The 20658-nt window shown below is 40.9% G+C and overlaps 2 protein-coding genes across 4 annotated transcripts in view; both read right to left on the reverse strand.

The window, feature by feature from the left end:
* BCO2 (beta-carotene oxygenase 2) overlaps positions 1–11593 on the reverse strand; it is a 41208-nt gene extending 29615 nt beyond the window's left edge. The window contains exons 1-2 of one of the 2 annotated variants that reach the window (XM_036428631.2): positions 11423–11593; positions 3993–4197 (exon numbers count right to left, since the gene is read on the reverse strand). In XM_036428631.2, coding sequence (XP_036284524.1) covers positions 3993–4183 — 191 coding nt within the window. In that variant the 5' untranslated portion in view covers positions 4184–4197; positions 11423–11593. The remainder of the gene's footprint in view (positions 1–3992; positions 4198–11422) is intronic. The other variant, XM_036428630.2, reaches the window with a different exon arrangement.
* Positions 11594–17327: 5734 nt separating this feature from the next.
* On the reverse strand, positions 17328–20081 carry TEX12 (testis expressed 12). 2 transcript variants are annotated; one of them, XM_036428254.2, is made up of 4 exons: positions 19913–20081; positions 18774–18885; positions 18630–18699; positions 17328–18052 (listed from the first exon to the last, which is right to left on the reverse strand). In XM_036428254.2, the coding sequence occupies exons 1-4, from the start codon at positions 19973–19975 to the stop codon at positions 17908–17910; spliced, it is 390 nt and encodes a 129-aa protein (XP_036284147.2). In that variant the 5' UTR covers positions 19976–20081; the 3' UTR covers positions 17328–17907. The 2 variants fall into 2 exon arrangements, with proteins under 2 accessions (XP_036284147.2, XP_036284148.2); XM_036428255.2 differs by having other exon boundaries at positions 18630–18681; positions 19913–20076.
* Positions 20082–20658: the final 577 nt, after the last annotated feature.

Consider the following 20658-nt stretch of genomic DNA (forward strand, 5'->3'; position numbering starts at 1 on the left):
TTAAAGAAACAAGTGAAGTGAAATGAGCAACAAAAAATGATCCTAGGATATGTAACCAGAAGGCAGAGGAAATATGGGAATCCAGGGATGAAAGAATTTTAAGACAGGTTGTCAGTTAGGTCAAATGCTGTACTACTGTCCTGCTGAGGACTAAGAAGCCCATTTCATTTAATAATTACCGGGCTCTAATAACCTTTGAGAACAGATGCATAGAGTGGTGGGGTTAAAAGTCAGATGGCAGTGAACTGGGAAAACCTCAGAGAATATAAAACCAGCAGTGAGAGGAGGAGAAAGGATAGCTGGCGAGGAAAGGGAGTAGAGAATGAGGGTGTTTTAGGATGACAGACACTTGTTGGCAGAGGTGTGGGATTAGTGAAGGAGAAATGGATACAAGGGGAGGAGTGTGAACGATGCAACCAGGTTCCAGAGGAGAGGAAGAGGCCACTTCCTGCTCTGATTGTGAGGAGGCAGGAATACATACCTACAACAAGGCACAGACCAAGGGAATGTGGAGGTGAGTAAGAAGGAAGTTGAAGGAGCCCAAAATCTAAATAAATGCCCCTTTATTCCTTATGAAGTAGGAAGTTTATCTGCTGAGAGTGAAAGGAACAAGGAGAACAAAGGAGGCTTCCAGAAAGGACCCCTGTGGGAGATGGAAAGAACAATGATAACACCAAGCACTCAATAGGCCTGGAAATCATAATTGTGTCATTGAATCAGCAAGGCTGTGATTTCCTCTGGAAGTGTGCAGCAGGCCTGGGGATGAGAGGAGGAAACCAATAAGGGCTAACCCAGGACTGGAATTAGTCAGAGAAAATACAGCAATCACCAGGAAGTGAGGATGGTGGTGAGAGTGCATTTGAAGTGACTGATTGTGGAATCTGCACTGGATAGAAGTTAAGGAGAGCTGATAAACTGAGAAGAGTAGAGAACTTGATGCTCCTCAACATAGAGAAATGATACAGTAAAGAGTTATTGGGGTATTTTTCCCCCCATTTATTTACATATATTTATTGAGTGCTATTTAAGTGCAGGGCACTATCCTAGATATTGGACATATGGGATGAACAAGAAAAAGTTTCTGCCCTCATGAAACTTATTTTCTAGTGGAGAAACATAGCTAATAAATAAACAAAAAACAACATTGATAGTGCTAAGGAAAAAATTAAAATACCTGTTATGTTATAAGACATAATAAAATAAAATAAAAACAGCATTTTTAGATTGGGGAATCAGGGAAGGCTCAAACGACATGAAATCTGAGCTAATATCTGAATGATAAGAATCAGACTTTGGAAGAGAGATGACTTAGCCAAAGCGAAGACCCTGAGCAAAAATAAACATGCCCGGTTTGAGGAACTGAAAGAGCCAACGTGTCTGAGAGGCACTGGGTGAGGGCACTTCTGGAGTGAAGACACTGCCCCTTGCTTCAGGAACTTGTGGCGAGTAGAGCTCGAAACAGTTTCTGACACTTCTCCTTTGGCATAAATCTTCAGAGAACTTCCAATTCATTATACCTACTGAGTAAAAGTGTCAGCATTTTAAACAGAAATAAGTCTCCATTTCTTTCCCTATAGGCTAGTTTCCTCATCTGGAGCCAAAGAGATTGCACAGCAATGTTAGCCTCAGAGAGGAAGCAGATATAAATGCATATTCCATAAAACAAGTTCGTGCTAAGAAATCCAAATTAGAGGATCAAAGATGGCTGCACAGGTAAACACCTAACCGCAGCCAAACACAACAATTTCAATAAAATACAACTAAAATATAAAATGGACATTGCCGCCGAAACCGGTTTGGCTCAGTGGTAGAGCATCGGTTTGAGGACTGAAAAGTCCCTGGTTCGATTCTGGTCAAGGGCATGTACATTGGTTGTGGGCACATCCCCGGTAGGGGGTGGGAGAGGCAGCTGGTCAATGTTTCTCTCTCATCGACGTTTCTAGCTCTTTATCCCTCTCTCCTCCTCTCTGAAAAAATCAATAAAATATACTTTTTAAAAATAAATTAATTAATTAAATAAAATGGACATTGCCCAGAGCTACAGGAAAGTCAACTGACTGGAAATTCTACAACAAGAAGTAAAGAGAAAACCAGAAGGAAGAGCAGAGGAGCTGTAAAAGCTTAAGGTACAGAGACACGTGGCGTGCGCAGAGAGGACTGAGCCCGAGAGGAAGGGGAAGCTGAGTACCTGGCTGGTGTTCCCTAACGGGAAGGAGATAAAAGCTCCGGACTGTGCTGAACCCCAGACCTGACAGCGCTGAACCCCAGTTCTGGGCCAGATCTCAGGGACCCAGGCTCAAACAGAGGGAGACTGGGCTGTAAGGCGGAACTCCGGGGGAGCGGCAAAAGGCAGAGCCCTTGGAGGTGCGCACATTGCGCACAGAGAAGGGACGTTGACTGTGCCACAGGATTGCCCTGGCAGGAAGGAGACAAAACCTCCAGCCTGCTCTGAACCCCACTTCCAACTGAACTGATCCCCAGTCTGGGCTCATTGGGGGATAGACTAGACTGTTTGGTAGCAGGCAAAACTCGAGGGCATCTCACTCTCAGAGGTGCTTGCAACAAGTACGGTAGGACCCTGAGAAACACTGAGACTCAGGAGCCGCATAGGGCGTGGCTGACGTGGCTGACGGAAGCCAAGGCTGTAGGCTTCACCCTGAAACTCCGCCCCATCAGGGAAGCTGCAAAAATACCTAGACAAGGAAATAGATCACAAACAAAAAAAATGGAGGACAAAAAGCATCTGGATATAAAGTTCAAAACCACGCTTATAAGGTTTTTCAAGAATTTCCTAGGAAAGATCGATAAGTCCTATGAGGATATGAAAAGGGATCAACTAGAAATAATAAGGAATCAACAAGAAATACTAAGGGATCAACAAGAAATAAAGAATACATTGTCTGAAATAAAACATATTGTACAGAGTCCTAAAAACAATGGAAGATCGCAAGAATCAAGTCAAAGATTTGGAACATAAAGAGCCAGAAGACACTCCTCCACAGAAGCAAGAAGACAAGAGAATCCAGAAAGTTGAAGATAATATAAGAAACCTATGGGACAACTTCAAGCGAACCAACATCAGAATTATGGGGGTCCTAGAAGATGAGAGAGAGCAAGATATCGAAAACATACTGAAAGAAATAGTGATAGAAAACTTCCCCCACCTGGTGAAAGAATTAGACTTACAAGTCCAGGAAACACACAGAACTCCAAACAAAAGGAATCCAAAGAAGACCACACCAAAACAAATCATAATTAAAATTCCAAGAGCAAAAGACAAAGAGAGAATATTAAAAGCAGCAAGAGAAAAGCAGGTAGTTACCTCTAAAGGAGCACCTATACGATTGTCAGCTAATTTCTCAAAAGAAACCATGCAGGCCAGACGTGAATGGCAAGAAATATTCAAGGTGATGAATAGTAAGAACCTACAGCCAAAGATAATCTATCCAGCAAAGCTATCACTCAGAATCGAGGCCAGATAAAGAGCTTCACTAATAAAAAAAAAAGCTAAAGGAGATCATCACCACCAAACCAGAATTATATGAATTGCTGAAGGGGGTTCTTTCGGAAAAGAAAGTAAATAAAGATAAAAACTATGAACAACAAATACGTAACTATCAACAAGTGAATCTAAAAACCAAGGAAATTAAAAAACAATCTTATGAACAATATTAACTGGTGAATATAATAGAATCAGAGGTATGGAAAGGGAGTGAACTAATGATTCTCAGGGGAAAGGGGAGAGGGGGATGTGGGAAGAGACTGAACATAAAATGTGCACCTATGGATGACGACAATGGGGGGTGGGGAAAGGGCAGAGGGTGGGGTGGGAACCTGGTGGAGGGGAGCAATGGGGGGGGGGGGGAAGAGGAACATTTGTAATAATATGAACAATAAAGATTTATTTTTTTAAATAAATAAATAAATAAAATTAAATAAATAAATAAATAAATAAATAAGAAATCCAAATCATTCCAAAAATCAAGACTTACTCATCCTTCCCAAACTCAAATTTCCCAGGTCCAGTTCGAAGTAGAGAGCCATTGAGCCACTTGGGGAATTGTCCTTGGACTTCGGCAGAAATAGTCTCTGGAGTCTCCTCCACTGTGGCTAGTAGGGGTGCAATACAGGGAAGATTCTCCTTCTTAGGGGAGACAGCTTTAGTCTGATGAATATTGTCCATGTTCTTCCTCAAAACTGTGAAGAGGACATCAAAAGCACAACAAATATTTACCAATCTTCTATAAACATGCCTATTTCTCCCTCCTGGTCAGGGAAATGTTGAACCAACACCAAATATAGTCTCCAAATCCCTCCCTCTCCTTCCTCATTCTCAGTTTAATCCTTTGATTCTCCATTTTTTGACAATCCTTTTTGTATTCTTAGAGTACAAATCTGCTTGAGAATTAACTCAGGTCTTTAGTTATTATCATGTCTCATAGTGAACAATGCTCATCTTTTCATAAGGTGGAATCTAACCCAATGTGGACTAATAGCAACCTCGTTTTTATGATAAAAACTAGAGGCCCAGTGCATGAAATTCATGCATGGGAGGGCAGGTAGAGAATGTCCCTCACCCCAGCCCTCTCGAATCAGGGATCCCTCTCACAATCCAGGACTGCTGGTTCCCAAATGCTTGCCTACCTGCCTGCCTGATTGCCCCTAATTGCTTATGCCTGCCAGCCTGATCACCCCCTAACCATTCCCCTGCCAGCCTGATGGACATCTAACTGCTCCCTTGCCAGCCCGATTGCCCCCAACTGCCCTTCCCTGCTGGCCTAGTCACCTCCAACTCCCCTCCCCTTCAGGCCCAGTCACTCCCCAACTCCCCTCGCCTGCAGGCCTGGTCATCCCCCCACTCCCCTCCCCTGTCAGCCTGGTTGCCCCTAACTGTCCTCCCCTGCAGGCCTGGTCAACCCTAACTACCCTCCCCTGCTGGCCTGGTTCCCCCAATTGCCCTCCCCTGCAGGACTGGTCACCCCCAACTGCCCTCCTCTACAGACCTGGCCCCACCCCCACCCCCACAAATGCCACCCCCCTGCAGGCCTGATTGCTCCCAAATGCCCTCCTCTGCCAACTTGGTCATCCCTAACTGCCCTCCCCTGCAGGCCTGATCACCCAACAACTTCCCTCCCTTGCTGGCCATTTTGTGGTGGCCATCATGTGTCCACATGGGGGTGGTCATCTTTGACCACATGGGGGCAACCATCTTGTGTGTCGGAGTGATAGTCTATTTGCATGTTACCTCTTTATTATATAAGACTAGAGGCCTAGTACATGAAATTCATGCAAGGGGGAAGGGAGGTGTCCCTCAGCCCAACCTGCACCCTCTCCAATCTGGGACCCCTCAAGGGATGTCCTTCAAGGGCAGTCAGACATCCCTCTCACAATCCAGGACTGCTGGCTCTCAACTGCTCACCAGCCTGCCTTCCTGGTTGCCCCTAACTGCTTCTGCCTGCCAGCCTGATCATCCTCTAACCCACATGTGTCAAACACAAGGCCCGCGGGCCAAATCCGTCCCGCCAGGCCTTGCAATGTGGCCCGCACCGCGCTGTCATCACTGCACTCCGCTGCGTTTCCATCACAATGACAGTTTATGACTGTTCAGTAAACCATTCGGCCCGCGATTTAGGCTGGATTTTAGATTTTGGCCCCTTCTCTGATTGAGTTCGACACCCCTACCTAACCACTTCCCTCCCAGCCTGATTGATGCCTAACTGCTCCCCTGCCAGCCTTTTTGCCCTTAACTTCCCTCCCCTGCAGACCTGGTCAACCCTAACTGCCCTCCCCTGCAGGCCTGGGTCCCCCCTAACTGCCCTTTCCTGCAGGCCTGGTCACCTCCAACTTCCCTTCTCTGCTGGCCTCGTCACCCCTAACTGCCCTCCCCTGTAGGCTTGATTGCCCCCAACTCCCCTCCCTTACAGGCCTGGTCCATCCCAACTGCTTTCCCATGCTGGCCATCTTATGGCAGCCATCTTGTGTCCACCTGGGGGCAGCCATCTTATGTATTAGAGTGATGGTCAATTTGCCTATTACTCTTTTATTACCGTATTTTCTGGCGTATAAGACGACTTTTGAAATGAAAAAAAAGTCAACCGAAAAGCAGGGGCAAAAGACCAAAATTGCACAAAAATTACCTGCAGATCTTGATGGCAAAGTAAATCTTTTCTTTGAAGTGGGGGGTAGTCTTATACAGCGAATATAGGCCTAAACCTATGTTTTAACTATAAAATTAGGGGGTCTTCTTATACGCCGAAAAATACGGGTAGATAAGATGACCACCATTCAATATTATCATAATTACACTGACCTCAGTACTTTATATACACCAGAATGTGATCCCGAAAAATTCATAGGAATTTAGGGAGCATTTAGTAGGATCTACAATTTAATTTCTTCTATTTTAATGTACACATGAATGTACATAGCATTTTCTAGGAGAAGGGTGTCATAAACCAAAATATGCAGTGATACCTAGTCTAAAATTACCTGGAGTTCACCCTGACCAGTTTGGCTCAGTGGATGGAGTGTCGGCCTGAGGCCTGAAGGGTCCTGGGTTTGATTCCTTGGTTGTGGGCACATTCCCAATAGGGCATGTGCAGGAGGCAGCTGATCGATGTTTCTCTCTGTCGATGTTTCTGTCTATCTCTCTCCCTTCCTCTCCGTAAAAATCAATAAAATATATTAAAATAATAAATAAATAAATAAATAAATAAATAAATAAATAAATTACCTGAAGTTCATAAACCACGAGAAAAAAATCATCCTATATAATAAAGAAATCATATGCAAATTAACTCTCACACCCTCACAAGATGGCTGCCTATGACCAGGCCAGCAGGGGAATTAGTGAGGAATGATCAAATGACTAAACAGCAGGCTGCATGAGGTGATCAGGCCATTGGGGGGGGGGGGGGGAGAGGGGGATATTAGGGGCAACCAGGCTGGCGGGCACGGGGGCGTGGGGTAGTTGGGGCAACCAGGCCAACAGAAGAGGCAGTTGGGGTAAAGTGACCAGATGTCCCACTTTTGGCGGGGCAATTCCAATTTTTAACAATTTGTCCCACATCCCACAGCGTTTTTAAAAAGTCCCGATTTTGGGGAAAAATTATTTTAAATCTTTTGGACTTTTTTAAAATGCCGCGGGACTCGAGACAAATTGTTAAAAATCAGGATTGTCCCGCCAAAAACAGGACGTCTGGTCACCTTAAGTTGGGTGTGACCAGGCCAAGGGGGCTGGGCAGTTAGGGGTGACCAGGCTGGTGGGGGGATGAAGTTGGGGATAATCAGGCCAGCAGGAGTGGGAAGTTGGGAGAAATTAGGCTGGTAGGGGGGACAGTGAGAGGCGACAAGGCTGGCAGAGGGGGGCAGTTGGAGGTGACCTGGATGGCAGCGGGGACAGTTAGGGACAATAAGCCTGAACATAGAGGTAGTGAGAGGTGATCAGGCCAGTGGGCGGGTGGAGGGCAGTTAGGGGCGACCAAGCAGGCAGGTAGGTGAACAATTAGGAGCCAGAAATCCAGGATTATGTGAGGGATGTCCCAAATTGGAGAGGGTGCAGGCTGGGCTGAGGAGACCCTACCCCCATGCACAAATTTTGTCACTGGGCCTCTAGTTATTATATAACAAAGAGCTGAAAATTGTTTCTATTATTTCATACTTAGTGTTCACAAGGCAGCATTGCCTCACACAAAGGGGTGGCCAAACATATAACTAACTAGGTACTTTAAAACACAGTCCTTTATTTTATTTCACGAAACTGAAATAGTGATATAAAAATCTAAACTAGAATAACACATAGGGACACTATTCCTCTGAAGTGAGATTTGCATTCTTCTAGCAAACTCTTCTACAATATTACATCTATTATCCCATTTCTTTCAAATCTTTCAAAAATTTAGTTTATAGAAACACCTATCAGAAAGGATATATGCACCCCTATGTTCATAGCAGCACAATTTACAATAGCTAAAATTTGAAAACAGTATAAGTGCCCATCAGCAGATGCATGGATTAAAAAATGGTGGTACATCTACACAATGGAATACTACTCCTCCATAAAAAAGAAGAAACTCTTACCATTTGCAACAGCATGGATGGAGCTGGAGAGCATTATGCTAAGTGAAATAAGCCAGTCAGAGAAAGATAAATATCACATGATCTCACTCATTTGTGGAATATAATTAACAACATAAACTGATGAATAAAAACAGATCCAGAGACAGAGAAGCATCAAACAGATTGTCAAACCTCAGAAGGGAAAGCAGAGAGAAGTGGGGAGGAAGAGGTAAGAGACCAACCAAAGGATTTGTATGCATTCCTATAAGCATAAACAATGGATACAGACACTAGAGGCGTGAGGGCATGTGCTGGGGGTGCGAGTGGCTGGGGAAATGCCAGTAGGGGGGCAAAGGAGACATATGTAATACTTTAATCAATAAAGAATTTTTTTAATTTAGTTTAAAGCACATGAAACCTACTTCGCCATATGTAACAATTCAAACCTGATTAGTTCCTGATTTCCAAAATAAAATTTACTTTTATCCTGAATGCCCTTCCCAATAATCTATCCCTAAGATCTCATCTATTGCTCGAAGTCAATTTTAAATACCACTTTTTTTTAAGAGGCAGCATAGTTGAAGCCGGTTTGGTTTGGCTCAGTAGATAGAGTGTTGGCCTACGGACTGAAAGGTCCCAGGTTCGATTCCCGTCAAGGGCTTAGGGAATTTTTTAGAGTGTGTGCAAGAGGCAGCTGATCGATGTTTCTAATTCTCTATCTCTCTCTCTTCCTCTCTAAAAAAAATCAATAAAATATATATATATTTTTAAAAAGGCAGCATATTGTAATACATAATAGTGTGGACCCAGCCTATGCCTGGCTCCAGAATGCTTGGGTTTGAATCTTGGTCTACCATTTTCCAAATAAATAGCCTTGAGCAAGATAATTAACCTCTCTGTGCTATTTCCTCCTTTCTAAGACGGGAATAATAATAATTCTTATTGCTCCTAAGGATACAAAAAAATAAATGAATTAGGTTATGAAAAGTTTTAGAAATTGTAAATATTCAAAAAATGTTAGCTATTATTCATGTAGCGGGTTTTTTTGTTTGTTTGTTTGTTTTTTAAGCCTTATCCCAGGATATGTTTCATTTATTTTCAGAAAGAGGAAGGAAGGGAGGGAAAGAGAGAGAAACATCAGTTTCCCTGACCAGGGATGGGATCCTCAACCCATGTATGTGCCCTGACTAGGAATCAAACCCACAATCCCTTGGTGTACAGTACAATGCTCTAACCAACTGAGCCAACCTGACCAGGCTATTCGTGTAAATTTTAATGACCCATCAACAGTCCTGAATGGTTTGGCTCAGTGGATAGAGTGTTGGCCAGTGAACTAACAGGTCCCAGGTTCGATTCCTATCAAAGGCATGTACCTTAGTTTCGGGCAAATCCCCTGTTGGAGGTGTGCAAGAGGCAGCTGACAGACGTTTCTTTTTCATCAGTGTTTCTAGCTCTCTATCCCTCTCCCTGCCTCTCTGTAAAAATTCAATACATTTTTTTTAAATGATCAATCAACAAAGTGTTAGGCACAGCTGAGGGATAAAAAAATACTAGAACCCTGATGTAAAGGAACTTACCACCTAGTAAACAGACATACAAAGAGGTAATTTACACTGTAATCGGTGTTTTGTTTGAGCACTATTTCTCAAAGTATAGTCTGAGGACTATTTGAAACAAAATACCTGGTTCTCTGACTAACATGCAGATTTATGGACTCCACTTTGGACCTAAAAAGTCAGAATTTCTGGGGTATCATAAGCAGGTATCTTGGGCATACTAAAATTTGAGAACCACAGTATTAAAGGTATAAAGAGGAGGCTTTGAAAACCTAGAGGAGGAAACCCTCAAGTATTTGTCTTACTATTTTTATTAATATATGCATACTTGTCTTATTCTCCTCTTAGATTAAAATAAATTCTCTGAGGTTAGGTATTTTACTCTTCGTATTTAAGCAGAATTAAATTGTATACCCTGATAGGGCATTTGTCTGAATAGAGTTTCATGATTTAAAACATTTTATGTTTTAGAAAATATTAAATGTCTATATGTTCTGTACTCTATAGCATGCTCTTCAGCCTTGCTATGGTACTTGATATTGTGGTCAACACCTCCTCGAACCCCTTTCTAAAATGTTGCCTTCCCTGACATTGCACTTTTCAAACAGTCCTGTTCCCTCTTGTTTGCTTTATGCCAGCTTTACTACTATTAGATGACACTTTGGGCAAGTTACTAATCACTCTGAACCATAGGTTTTTTAATGCTAAACAAGGATACTGGGAATAAATGGGAAATAATACCTCCCATTCATATCTATCATCATAACCAAATATAATGACAGTACTAATTTTCAAATGTTAACTTCCTTCATTGACTCCTCTTCTCCTTATCACCTCATGAATGGGTTCTTGAGGTCTGACCTTGGACCTTTACTCTTTAATCTCACCAGTCTTCCTTGAACCTTAATTTACCAATTACTTTTTGCAAGTGGCCCAACATGTCAAACAAGAATTCTTCACTTTTCCCCTACAAATGCAATTTCCCATCTGCGCTGAGACCGGTTTGGCTCAATGGATAGAGCGTCGGCTTGGGGACTGAAGGGTCCCAGGTTCGATACCGGTCAAGGGCATGTACCTTGGTTGCGGGCATATCCCCAGTAGGGGGTGTGCAAGAGGCAACTCTCTATCTCTCTCCCTTCCTCTCTGTACAAAATCAACTAAAAAAAAAAAAATTTTTTTTCCCATCTGCTAAATCGCCTACTTTATTGTTTTGCGCAATAAACAAATTTGATAACATCTACTACCAGTACTCCTTGAGTACAGGATCTTGATTTTGCCTTCATCCCCACACCTAGCACATTGCTGCCTTGCATTGAATTATTGAATTAAATAATTTTAAAATGTATAGTGCATATCAGTAATATTTCTCATAGCTCCCTATCAGCCAATTTCAAGAAATAAAATCATGTAACAATAGTAGCTACAATAGAACACTAGAAAACAATATCAGAGGTTTTAAGGAAGTCCCCAGAATGCAAATAGAAGAACCAAACATTCACATTAGAGGATATAGCAGTGATTTTTCACTTGAGAATGGTCTAAATAGTGAATAGTCTTCCTATTACAAATTCAAGAGAATCCTGAAACCCTGAATCGTGCCCCTATATGTTGTATAAAATACACAATGGAAAGGCTGTTTCCCTGACAAGTAAACAAATCCTGACTCTCTTAACTCCCAGCTCTGTACTGGCTGCCTGTATCTGCTCCAAAAAGAGTGGAAAACCTCAGAAGCTGCCAGTATTCTTCAGAAAAGGCACATAATTCTATGTTCCTGCTGGAAGGAAAAGGAGGAAGGGGTAAACACCTACCTGGGATCCGGTGTACTGTCACAGATCTGAATCCCACTGCAATGGAAGGAAGATTCCTGATAAAACGAAGAAAGAGTTGAAGAAACGTTTTTATATTAAGTAGCAGCAGATCCTGTGGTTTCCAAATCCTCTCACTCACTAGCAGAAATGTCTCTGGATCACTGACAGAATAGGAGAGAAAGTTGAGGGGAGGGGACAGAGGCAAGGCTTCAAAGCACAGGCAATCTCTCTTAAGGCTCCTTTCCACGATGTGTCCCAACAACCTGTCTATACTGAGCAGCTGTTTGAAATACTGGTCTCCCTCCCTAACTCTCCTTTTCAAATGTCCTCACACTATAAGCAGTTGAGCCATGAATGGATTTCATTAAGCCACCTCTCTCCTCTGAAAGATTCAGATCTCCCCTTTCAGTACAGAATTAAGTCCAAATGTAATCACCAAAGGAATCTACAATCTGGGCACAACCTACCTTTAATCCTTTGTCTCTCTGCCTTTCTAGCATTTCATTCTTCCTTTTCTTTTGTATTCATTTAATTTGCAAAGCATTTTCTCATGATCTAGTATAAATAGGGCCCTGTAAAGGCATGTCCTTTTAAAAAAGTTATAATGATACATAATTTTATTAATTTAACAAATTTTGAGCACCAATGTATCAAATACTGTGCTACAAATTAAGAATATCAAGAAACAGCCGAAGCCGGTTTGGCTCAGTGGTAGAGCGTCGGTCTGCGGACTGAAAGGTCCCAGGTTCAATTCCGGTCAAGGGCATGTACATTGGTTGTGGGCACATCCCCGGTAGGGGGTGTGCAAGAGGCAGCTGGTCGATGTTTCTCTCTCATCAACGTTTCTAGCTCTCTATCCCTCTCTCCTCCTCTCTGAAAAAAATCAATAAAATATATTTTTTTTTAAAAAAAGAATATCAAGAAACAAAATGTAATCCCTACTCTAGCAGTTTCTACATTATTACCCTTTGTAAATGCTCGATCCAGTAAAATAACTCTAAATATACCACATTTTTTTTTCTTCTGGGCCTTTGAACCTTTTCCCTGCCTGAAATATCCTCCCTCTTTCCTTTACAAAAACCCTTTGACCCTCTTGCTCCCACTAGGAGATACTACCACTGCCACAGAGATACTTTTAACATTTACACGTCCTGTTTCCCAGCAAAGGCATGTAAGTGTATTTCAAGAAAGGAGTGGTTAAATTTTCAGAAAGGAGAGCAAAGAGTATCTTAAACTATTCTGTATTTCCCACAGTGCCTAGCATAATATGATGCACAAAGATATTCAATATATATTTTGGTTTGTAATCAGTGAAAAGTATAAACTTGCAAAATTTTATTGGAATATTAGAAGTGTAAATTAAAGGCAATAGTATTCCTACAATAGTATATCTCCAGAGGTGAGATAATTATTCTTGTTTATCTGAATAAAATTTGACAAAAATAAGCCTTAATTAGGCATTCAGGAACTTTTGCCTTTTGTTTTGACAGGTAAACACATTTTTTTCACTAAAAATCAGTTCCAGTGTTAATATACCAAATAAAGAGATCAAATCAGTACTCTGTACCTGCACAGGGAAGAATCAGATGCTGAACAATGATAACACCATCAAGTTATAACCAGTATATTATGAAATCTGTTCTGAAACATTCTGTTAGCCTTGGCTTTCACATTAATAATAAATGCTTAGGAAAAAATTAACTCGACTTCTAATGATGGGCCAGTATAGTCATCTTTGTATTTAGAACATTCAAGAATTCTACAAGGTAACAGAATAACTCAAAATCCAGGTGATAAGGTATATTAATTCAAATACCGTCTTCTGGCTGCATTTAATATTTAAAAATCCCATTTCTATTAGTTACTTCATTGCCCTCCATTAGTGTACCCCTATACAAACCTAATAATTTTTCTACTTAATAAACAATATTTTTAGAAAATGTTCTCTTACTGTTTTTAATCCTTCCTTGTATTAGTATTCATGCTATGTGGTAAGTATATATATATCTTCAAATAGTCATTTCATTAAATGAGATTTTATTTTAACACTAGAGGATGGGAGGGATCCCTCAGCCAGACTTGCCCTCTCTCACAGTCTGGGAGCCCTCAGGGGTGGGAGGCAACCTGGAAATCAGGGGAAGTTGGCACCTCCATCACACTTCTGCTGCTACTACTGCTGGCAACACCTCGGCCAGCCTTGGTTACCTGAGCCTTGGGTGTCCCTGGGAAGCTGGGCAGCCACCATCTGAGGCTTGCCTGCACCTCGAGCTGGCCCTCAGCAGCTCCGGGGCTGAGGAGACTGGGGGACTCCAGAAGCAGGCACACCTGCTGCCCCGCAGGGTTAAGGGAACTGGGCACCGCCATCTTGTGGCTGGGAGCACTGCCATCTTTGAGGGCATGGCAGTCGATTAGCATATTCCCTCTTTACAGTGGTGCCTCGCATAAAGAACGCCTCGCACAGCGAACGCTGCACACAACGAACTTCATTTCATGATTCATACAACGAACTTCGTTTCACACAACGAAGTCGCCCGAGCTTCCACGACCGCTTTGCCCGAGCTTCCACGACTGCTTCGCCCGAGCTTCCACGATCGCTGCCGATGTATTGCATCCTTCCGCGCAGGCACTGCAGGCAGTCGTTAGTCACTGCGCTTAACTTAAGCACGTATCGCGGCAATCGTTCTTCATTACGAATTAAATCACGCACGTATCACGGCAGTCGTCCTTTTAAGTTAAACTCAATATTTTTTTTATATCATGGCTTCTAAAAAAAGCAGGAAGGTGATTTCTGTTGAAATGAAACAGGAAATAATTAGAAGGAGTGAATGTGGGGTAAAACAGTGTGACCTCGTCAAAGAATTTGGCCTCAGCAAGACCACCATTTTCACCATTTTGACAAATAAGGATGCAATCAAATCAGCCAAAGTAGCCAAAGGAGTATCAAAACTATTTCATGAAAAACATAGGTCTTCAATCCACGAGGAAATGGAGAGGCTATTAGCGATTTGGATTAAGGACAGGCAGGTGAAAGGTGACGTAACAACCCAAGATATTATCTGTCACAAAGCCAAGAGAATTTATGACGATCTAAAGAAAAACGTCCCTGGAAGCAGCAGCAATCAAGATAATGAAGAATTCAAAGCCAGCAGGGGGTGGTTTTTTAGATTTAAGAAAAGGTGTGGAATCCACAGCGTTACTATGCATGGTGAGGCTGGCAGTGCTGACAAGAAAGAAGCAGAAAAGTTCTCTATTAACTTTCAAAAATGTATTAAGGATGAAGGATACTGCCCACAACAAGTGTTCAATGCCGATGAAACGGGTCTTTTCTGGAAAAGAATGCCAAGCAGAACCTTCCTTACAAAAGAAAAGAAATTGCCAGGACACAAAGCCATGAAGGACAGACTTACCCTTATGTTTTCGTCTAATGCCACGGAGACCTCAAGATCAAACCTCTATTGGTTTATCACTCTGAAAATCCAAGAATTTTCAAGAAAAATAACATTATTAAGTCCAAACTGCCCGTCCATTGGAAGTCCAATCAAAAAGCCTGGGTGACCCAAGTTATCTTCAACGAATGGATTCTGGAAACCTTTGCTCCTGCCATGAAGAAATTCTTGCTGGAAAAAGAACTGCCGCTCAAAGCCCTTCTGATACTTGACAATGCCCCTTCTCACCCAAAAGACCTAGAGGAAATATTGCAGGAAAATTATCCTTTTATCAAGGTGCAGTATTTGCCACCAAACACCACATCCATTCTTCAGCCAATGGATCAGCAAGTTATTGCGAACTTTAAAAAACTCTACACTAGAGCCCTCTTTAATAAGGTGTTTGAAGAATGCGAGTTTGGTGGAGACAATATGACTGTCCGAAAGTTTTGGAAGGAGAAATTTGATGTCCTTATGGCAATACGACTTATACAGAAGGCCTGGGAAGAAGTGTCACAAAGGACCCTCATTTCTGCTTGGAAGATGCTTGTGCCTTCGTGGACCCAGGAAGAAGCAGTAGTTGATGACACAGAAGTGGTGAAGGACATCATCACAGTGGCCCAAAGGTTGGAATTAGAGGTAGAGGAAGAGGATGTAGAGGAGCTTATTGAGGAACACGAAGAAGAGCTGACAACTGAAAGAGCTCCAAGCACTTCTGGTCCAGCAACAGGACAATGCTCAAAGGGAAGCGTCATCTGATAACGAGGAGCAACAATCAAACAATCAACCAATCCCAACTGCTGACATCAAGAACATCCTGGTCAAATGGAAAGCAGTTCAGGAGTTTACCAATGCCCACTATCCGGATTCAGCTGAAGCAAACAGGATCAACGATCTTTACTCCGATACTCTTGTCCGTTATTTCCGGCAGATGTTGGAGAAAAGAGAAAAACAAACGACTTTGGACAGGTTTTTCATGAAACCATCGGCCAAAAAGCAGAAAATGGATGAAGATGTGCAAGATTCGGTAGACTCTAGTCTGTCTTAAAATTAAAAAAATGTGTGTTTTTTTAAAAAAAAATTATGTTTTTAGATGTATCTAAATAAATATAATAAAAAATTTATCTTTTTTTATGTCATCTTAGCATATTTTATGCTACAGAACGAATTTTTTTTTTAACATGTATTGTTATGGGAAAACGCGTTTTCGCATAACAAACTTGCTCCTGGAACGAATTAAGTTCGTTGTGTGAGGCACCACTGTATTAGATAGGATTTAAAAGGCTGCAAGATAAACATGCTAACCACCTAAAAAATATCAAATTCCTTGTGGTATTGTTTGTAAGTATGTCCAAATTTGTGATTGCTTATATCAGCAAACTACATTTACAATAGATTAAAGTATCTATATGATTTTAAAATGAGTGCTGTGATTTTTTAAAATCTGATTAATATAGTTATGTCATCCTAATTAAAGAGTAATATGCAAATTGTCACTCCAACACACAAGATGGCTGCCCCCATGTGGACACAAGATGGCTGCCACAAGATGGCCTGCGGGGGAAGGCAGTTGGGAGGGACCAGGCCTGCAAGGAAGAGCAGTGGAAGGCGATCAAGCCTGCAGGAGAGGGCAGTTAGGGATGACCAGGCTGGCAAGGGAGGGAAGTTAGGGATGACTGGGCCAGCAGGGGAGGGCAGTTGGGGGTGACCATGCCTGCAGGAGAGGGCAGTTAGGGGCAATCGGGCTGGCAGAAGAATGGTCAGGGGGTGATCAGGCTGGCAGGCAGAAACGGTTAGAGGCAATTAAGAATGCAGGCAGACCGAACGGTTTAGCTCAGTGAATAGAGCGTCAGCCTGTGGATTGAAGGGTCCTGGGTTCGATTCCAGTCAAGGGCATGTACCTTGGTTGCGGACACATCGCCAGTAGGGGGTGTGCAAGAGGCAGCTGATCAATGATTCTCTCTCATCGATGTTTCTAACTCTCTATCCTTCTCCCTTCCTCCCTGTAAAAAATCAATAAAATATATTTAAAAAAGAAAAAAAAAATGCAGGCAGGTGAGCAGTTGGGAGCCAGCAGTCCTGGTCATCCCTAACTGCCCTCCCTATTGGGATCGGATCTAAACGGGCAGTTGAACATCCCTCGAGGGGTCCCAGATTGGAGAGGGTGCAGGCGAGGCTGAGGGACACACAAACACCCCATGCATGAATTTCATGCACCGGGCCTCTAGTATAATTATATGACATATTGAAAATTTGCAATAAAATCATAGTAGTATCTTCCATCAAAGGGAAAATTTTTAGCTGGATAAGTATTAGAGATCTACTAGTCTAGTTTCTGAATTATAATAGGATTTAAATAACTCAACAGTCACCTTGTTGTTTACCCAATCTCTTTACATTTGGACCACTAATTTTATCCCATACCACACAACTGTTAATGCTTCTAAGTACAATTCATCGTTGTATTAAAAAAAGCCAACTCATATGAGGTCTGGTTATTTCTGGTTTTTATTATAGCACAAGAAAATAATTATAAACAAAAAACTTTTATTAATCATGTATAATAACTAATAGTGAAATAATAAAATTATTATATTAAATAGCAAGAGCACACATAGTTTTCTACATATTGAGAAACTGAACAATTCACCTGTAGGTTTTAATTTTTTTTATAAAACTAACCATGAAAAACATTTTAAAACTATCTCCAATGCTATCTTCTATTTAAATAAAATATTCCCCCCAAAAAGTACAATGTTGTTAAACATCAAATTAACTCATTGAATCCTCTTTTTGAAGTTGAAGACTAGGGTGTTAAAAAAATAAAAGAATCAATAATTTAATTTACACTTTTTTTAACTACACCAAAGAGCTGACCCTCAAAAGGTATTAATATCAAGTTTAAAGCCCCCTTTAAGTCTAGAAAAGAAATTCAAGGTGTATCCCTTTTATGTGTAAGGCATACATTTTAACAAGGAGAGAGCTTTTAGAGCATAAATGTCATTTCCTTACAACAATAATGGGTTTTAAAATTCTCAGCTTATTTTAAGTACACGACTTTTAACTGTGTAGTGTATTTGCAATAACTGTAAACCTCTGTCTCAGGAGCTCTCTTTTTTGTACTAGAAAGTTTTCAATAGTATTGGCTTCTTTGAAGAGTCCTTCTATTTCATCGATGAAAGAAGCATCTACTGCTGCTCTCTCACTGATGGGGTAAAAAAGGCTAATGTTAGACTAAATAGTTACAACATCAAAACACACTATCATGGTTATGTTCTTTTTTATGCTATGTTTTTTAGCTATTTCGTTTAAATAGCTTTGAACATCAGAAAGCTTCAGTAATTTACAAATACTTTGATAAAAGTTAAATTAGTCTCACAAATATTTAAATTCTCCTAACACAGCAGAATATGTATCTTATACATTATAATTCTAATATCAAACTATATACAGTCATGCTTCACTTAATGATGGGGATATGTTTGCAGAAATGTGTCTTCTGGTGAATTGATCACTGTGTGAACATCACAGCCCATCTCTCACATCAATGTTTCTCTTTTCTCACTTTCCTCTCTCCCCCTCTCTCCCTCCCTTCCACTCAACAAAGAAGGGCTTTTCTTCGAAAATAACAAACTAAATTATTATAAGAAATTAAGGTCAAATTTAAAAATTCCAAAATTACAGTAACTGGATAGGTTCTGCAGTCACTGAACATAAAGTTCCCATATGGAATTTCCTGAAGAAAACTTCTAAGATCAAGACTCGAAAATATAAGTACTTACCTTAAAATTTTTGCATATGTAGACAACATTAGACTAATTTCCTTGCTTATATCTATTAAAAAAAAAAACACTGTGTTATGAAATATAACAAACCTTCTGATTATAAAAATAAGTATACAGAAATATAAGCATTTTATACAACACCATTCAAATCTTTCTCCAGGGCTTCATCTTTATAAAATAGTCCAGAGCTTTCAGAGAAAGAGGCATCTGATTTTCCAGGAGAGGACAGTTGGGGACTATCTGGCATTTGAGGCTAATACAAGAAAGTAAAAGAAAACAGGTAAATATTTAACAGAACCCTTAGAATATATATATATCCTATTTATTTAAAGCAAATAAAACACCTTTCATAAAAAAAAAAAGAAAACATGCTAGAAATTATAGGCTCTTGTCATTTGCTAATTATATTTGCAATTAAATGCTAATTCATTTGAAATTTTATTACCAAGTAAACTTTTGGTCCCAACAAGCACCTGGTTCAATATACTAAATTTTATTTTTACTTTTTTGAATGTTATTAACCTCTTAATGAAAAAGTTTCCTGTACCTTGAACAAGTAGATGTTTTCATGGCTATCTAGCAAACTTTTAATTTAGACAATAGCCAAATGCTTGAAAAATTTTGCAAGATAACAATGTCCCAAATTTAAACATCAATTGGTGGAAACAGTAGTGAAGAAAAGCAGAAGAGTGTTCTAATTTTAAAATTTCAGCAACTCGCCGGGACCGGTTTGGCTCAATGGATAGAGTGTCGGCTTGGGGACTGAAGGAACCCGGGTTCGATTCCGGTCAAGGGCATGTACCTTGGTTGCGGGCATATCCCCAGTAGGGGTTGTGCAAGAGGCAACTGATCGATGACTCTCTCTTATCGATGTTTCTAACTCTCTATCTCTCTCCCTTCCTCTCTGTACAAAATCAATAAAAATATATTTTAAAAAAATAAAATAAAAAATAAAATAAAATAAAATTTCAGCAACTCCAGTACTACTACTTATTATAGCAAAATAAGTATTGGAAGTCCTAGATTTCATAAAGATATGAATGCACTTGTGTCTCTAGACACAAATTACCACAAAGAAATCTCCCAATAGTTTCTTGGAGGTTTTCCCATATACTTAGTAAACAAGCAGCTGGAGTCAATATAGTTCCTGCTGGAACAATCCCAGCTCTGGGAATATGAAAATTTAAATTCCATTTATCAATAGAACTTTCTTGAGTGGAAGATATTTGAGAAGCATATACAATAAAGTATTAAGGCTCTGGGAAGAGCATAGAGATTACCTCCAACTCTCTGGGTCTCTTGCAATTTCTGGTATCAGGTTTTACAAGGTGGTTTGCCATCATAATCTGGAGGTAAGAGCTGCAAAATTTAGAGCAATGCCAAACTTAAGTACAAACTCCATGCTACACAGATCCCTTGAATCTTTCCACCCATTGCCAGTGTTAATTTAGGCTCTCATTACCTGTCACTTACCTAAACCTCCCCATCTCTCCTTTCTCTAAGTCACCCTACCCACTGCTGTTTGGGCAGTCTTTCAAAACTCTGATTACCATATTCCTTAACTTTCATAACTATAATGACTGCATTCCCTTATCTCAAAAACTTGACCTTGAGTACTCATTGCTCCAGACAGAATAAGTTCAAATTCCATCCGAAGTCCTACATCACCTGGGCCTAGCCTACCATTCCCAGGATTTTCGTCTACTCCCTCTTTGTACAGCCAGCCAAACTCATGTCTTTGGCCCTTCTGCCTTGTCCCAGGGTTCATTTAAGATGCTTCTACCTTCACAATGTCTCAGAACTCAAACACTGTTCATCTAAGTCTACTCTACCTCATTTTTTACAGACATGAAAACAGGGGCAAAGATGGCTGACCAACTTCAAACAAGTAAAACTGGGATTAGGCCAGACCTCTTCCAGCCTGTGGTTATGTCCACTGTCTCCTTCTGCTTTCACGTGGCATCCCATTTTACCTCTGAGTTACTTTTCTGTAAGTTCTGAAGATAACTTCCCTATGAATCTGAAA

The sequence above is a fragment of the Pipistrellus kuhlii genome, unplaced genomic scaffold (genome assembly GCF_014108245.1).
Source record: "Pipistrellus kuhlii isolate mPipKuh1 unplaced genomic scaffold, mPipKuh1.p scaffold_m20_p_9, whole genome shotgun sequence".
In the NCBI taxonomy this organism is placed as follows: Eukaryota; Metazoa; Chordata; class Mammalia; order Chiroptera; family Vespertilionidae; genus Pipistrellus; species Pipistrellus kuhlii.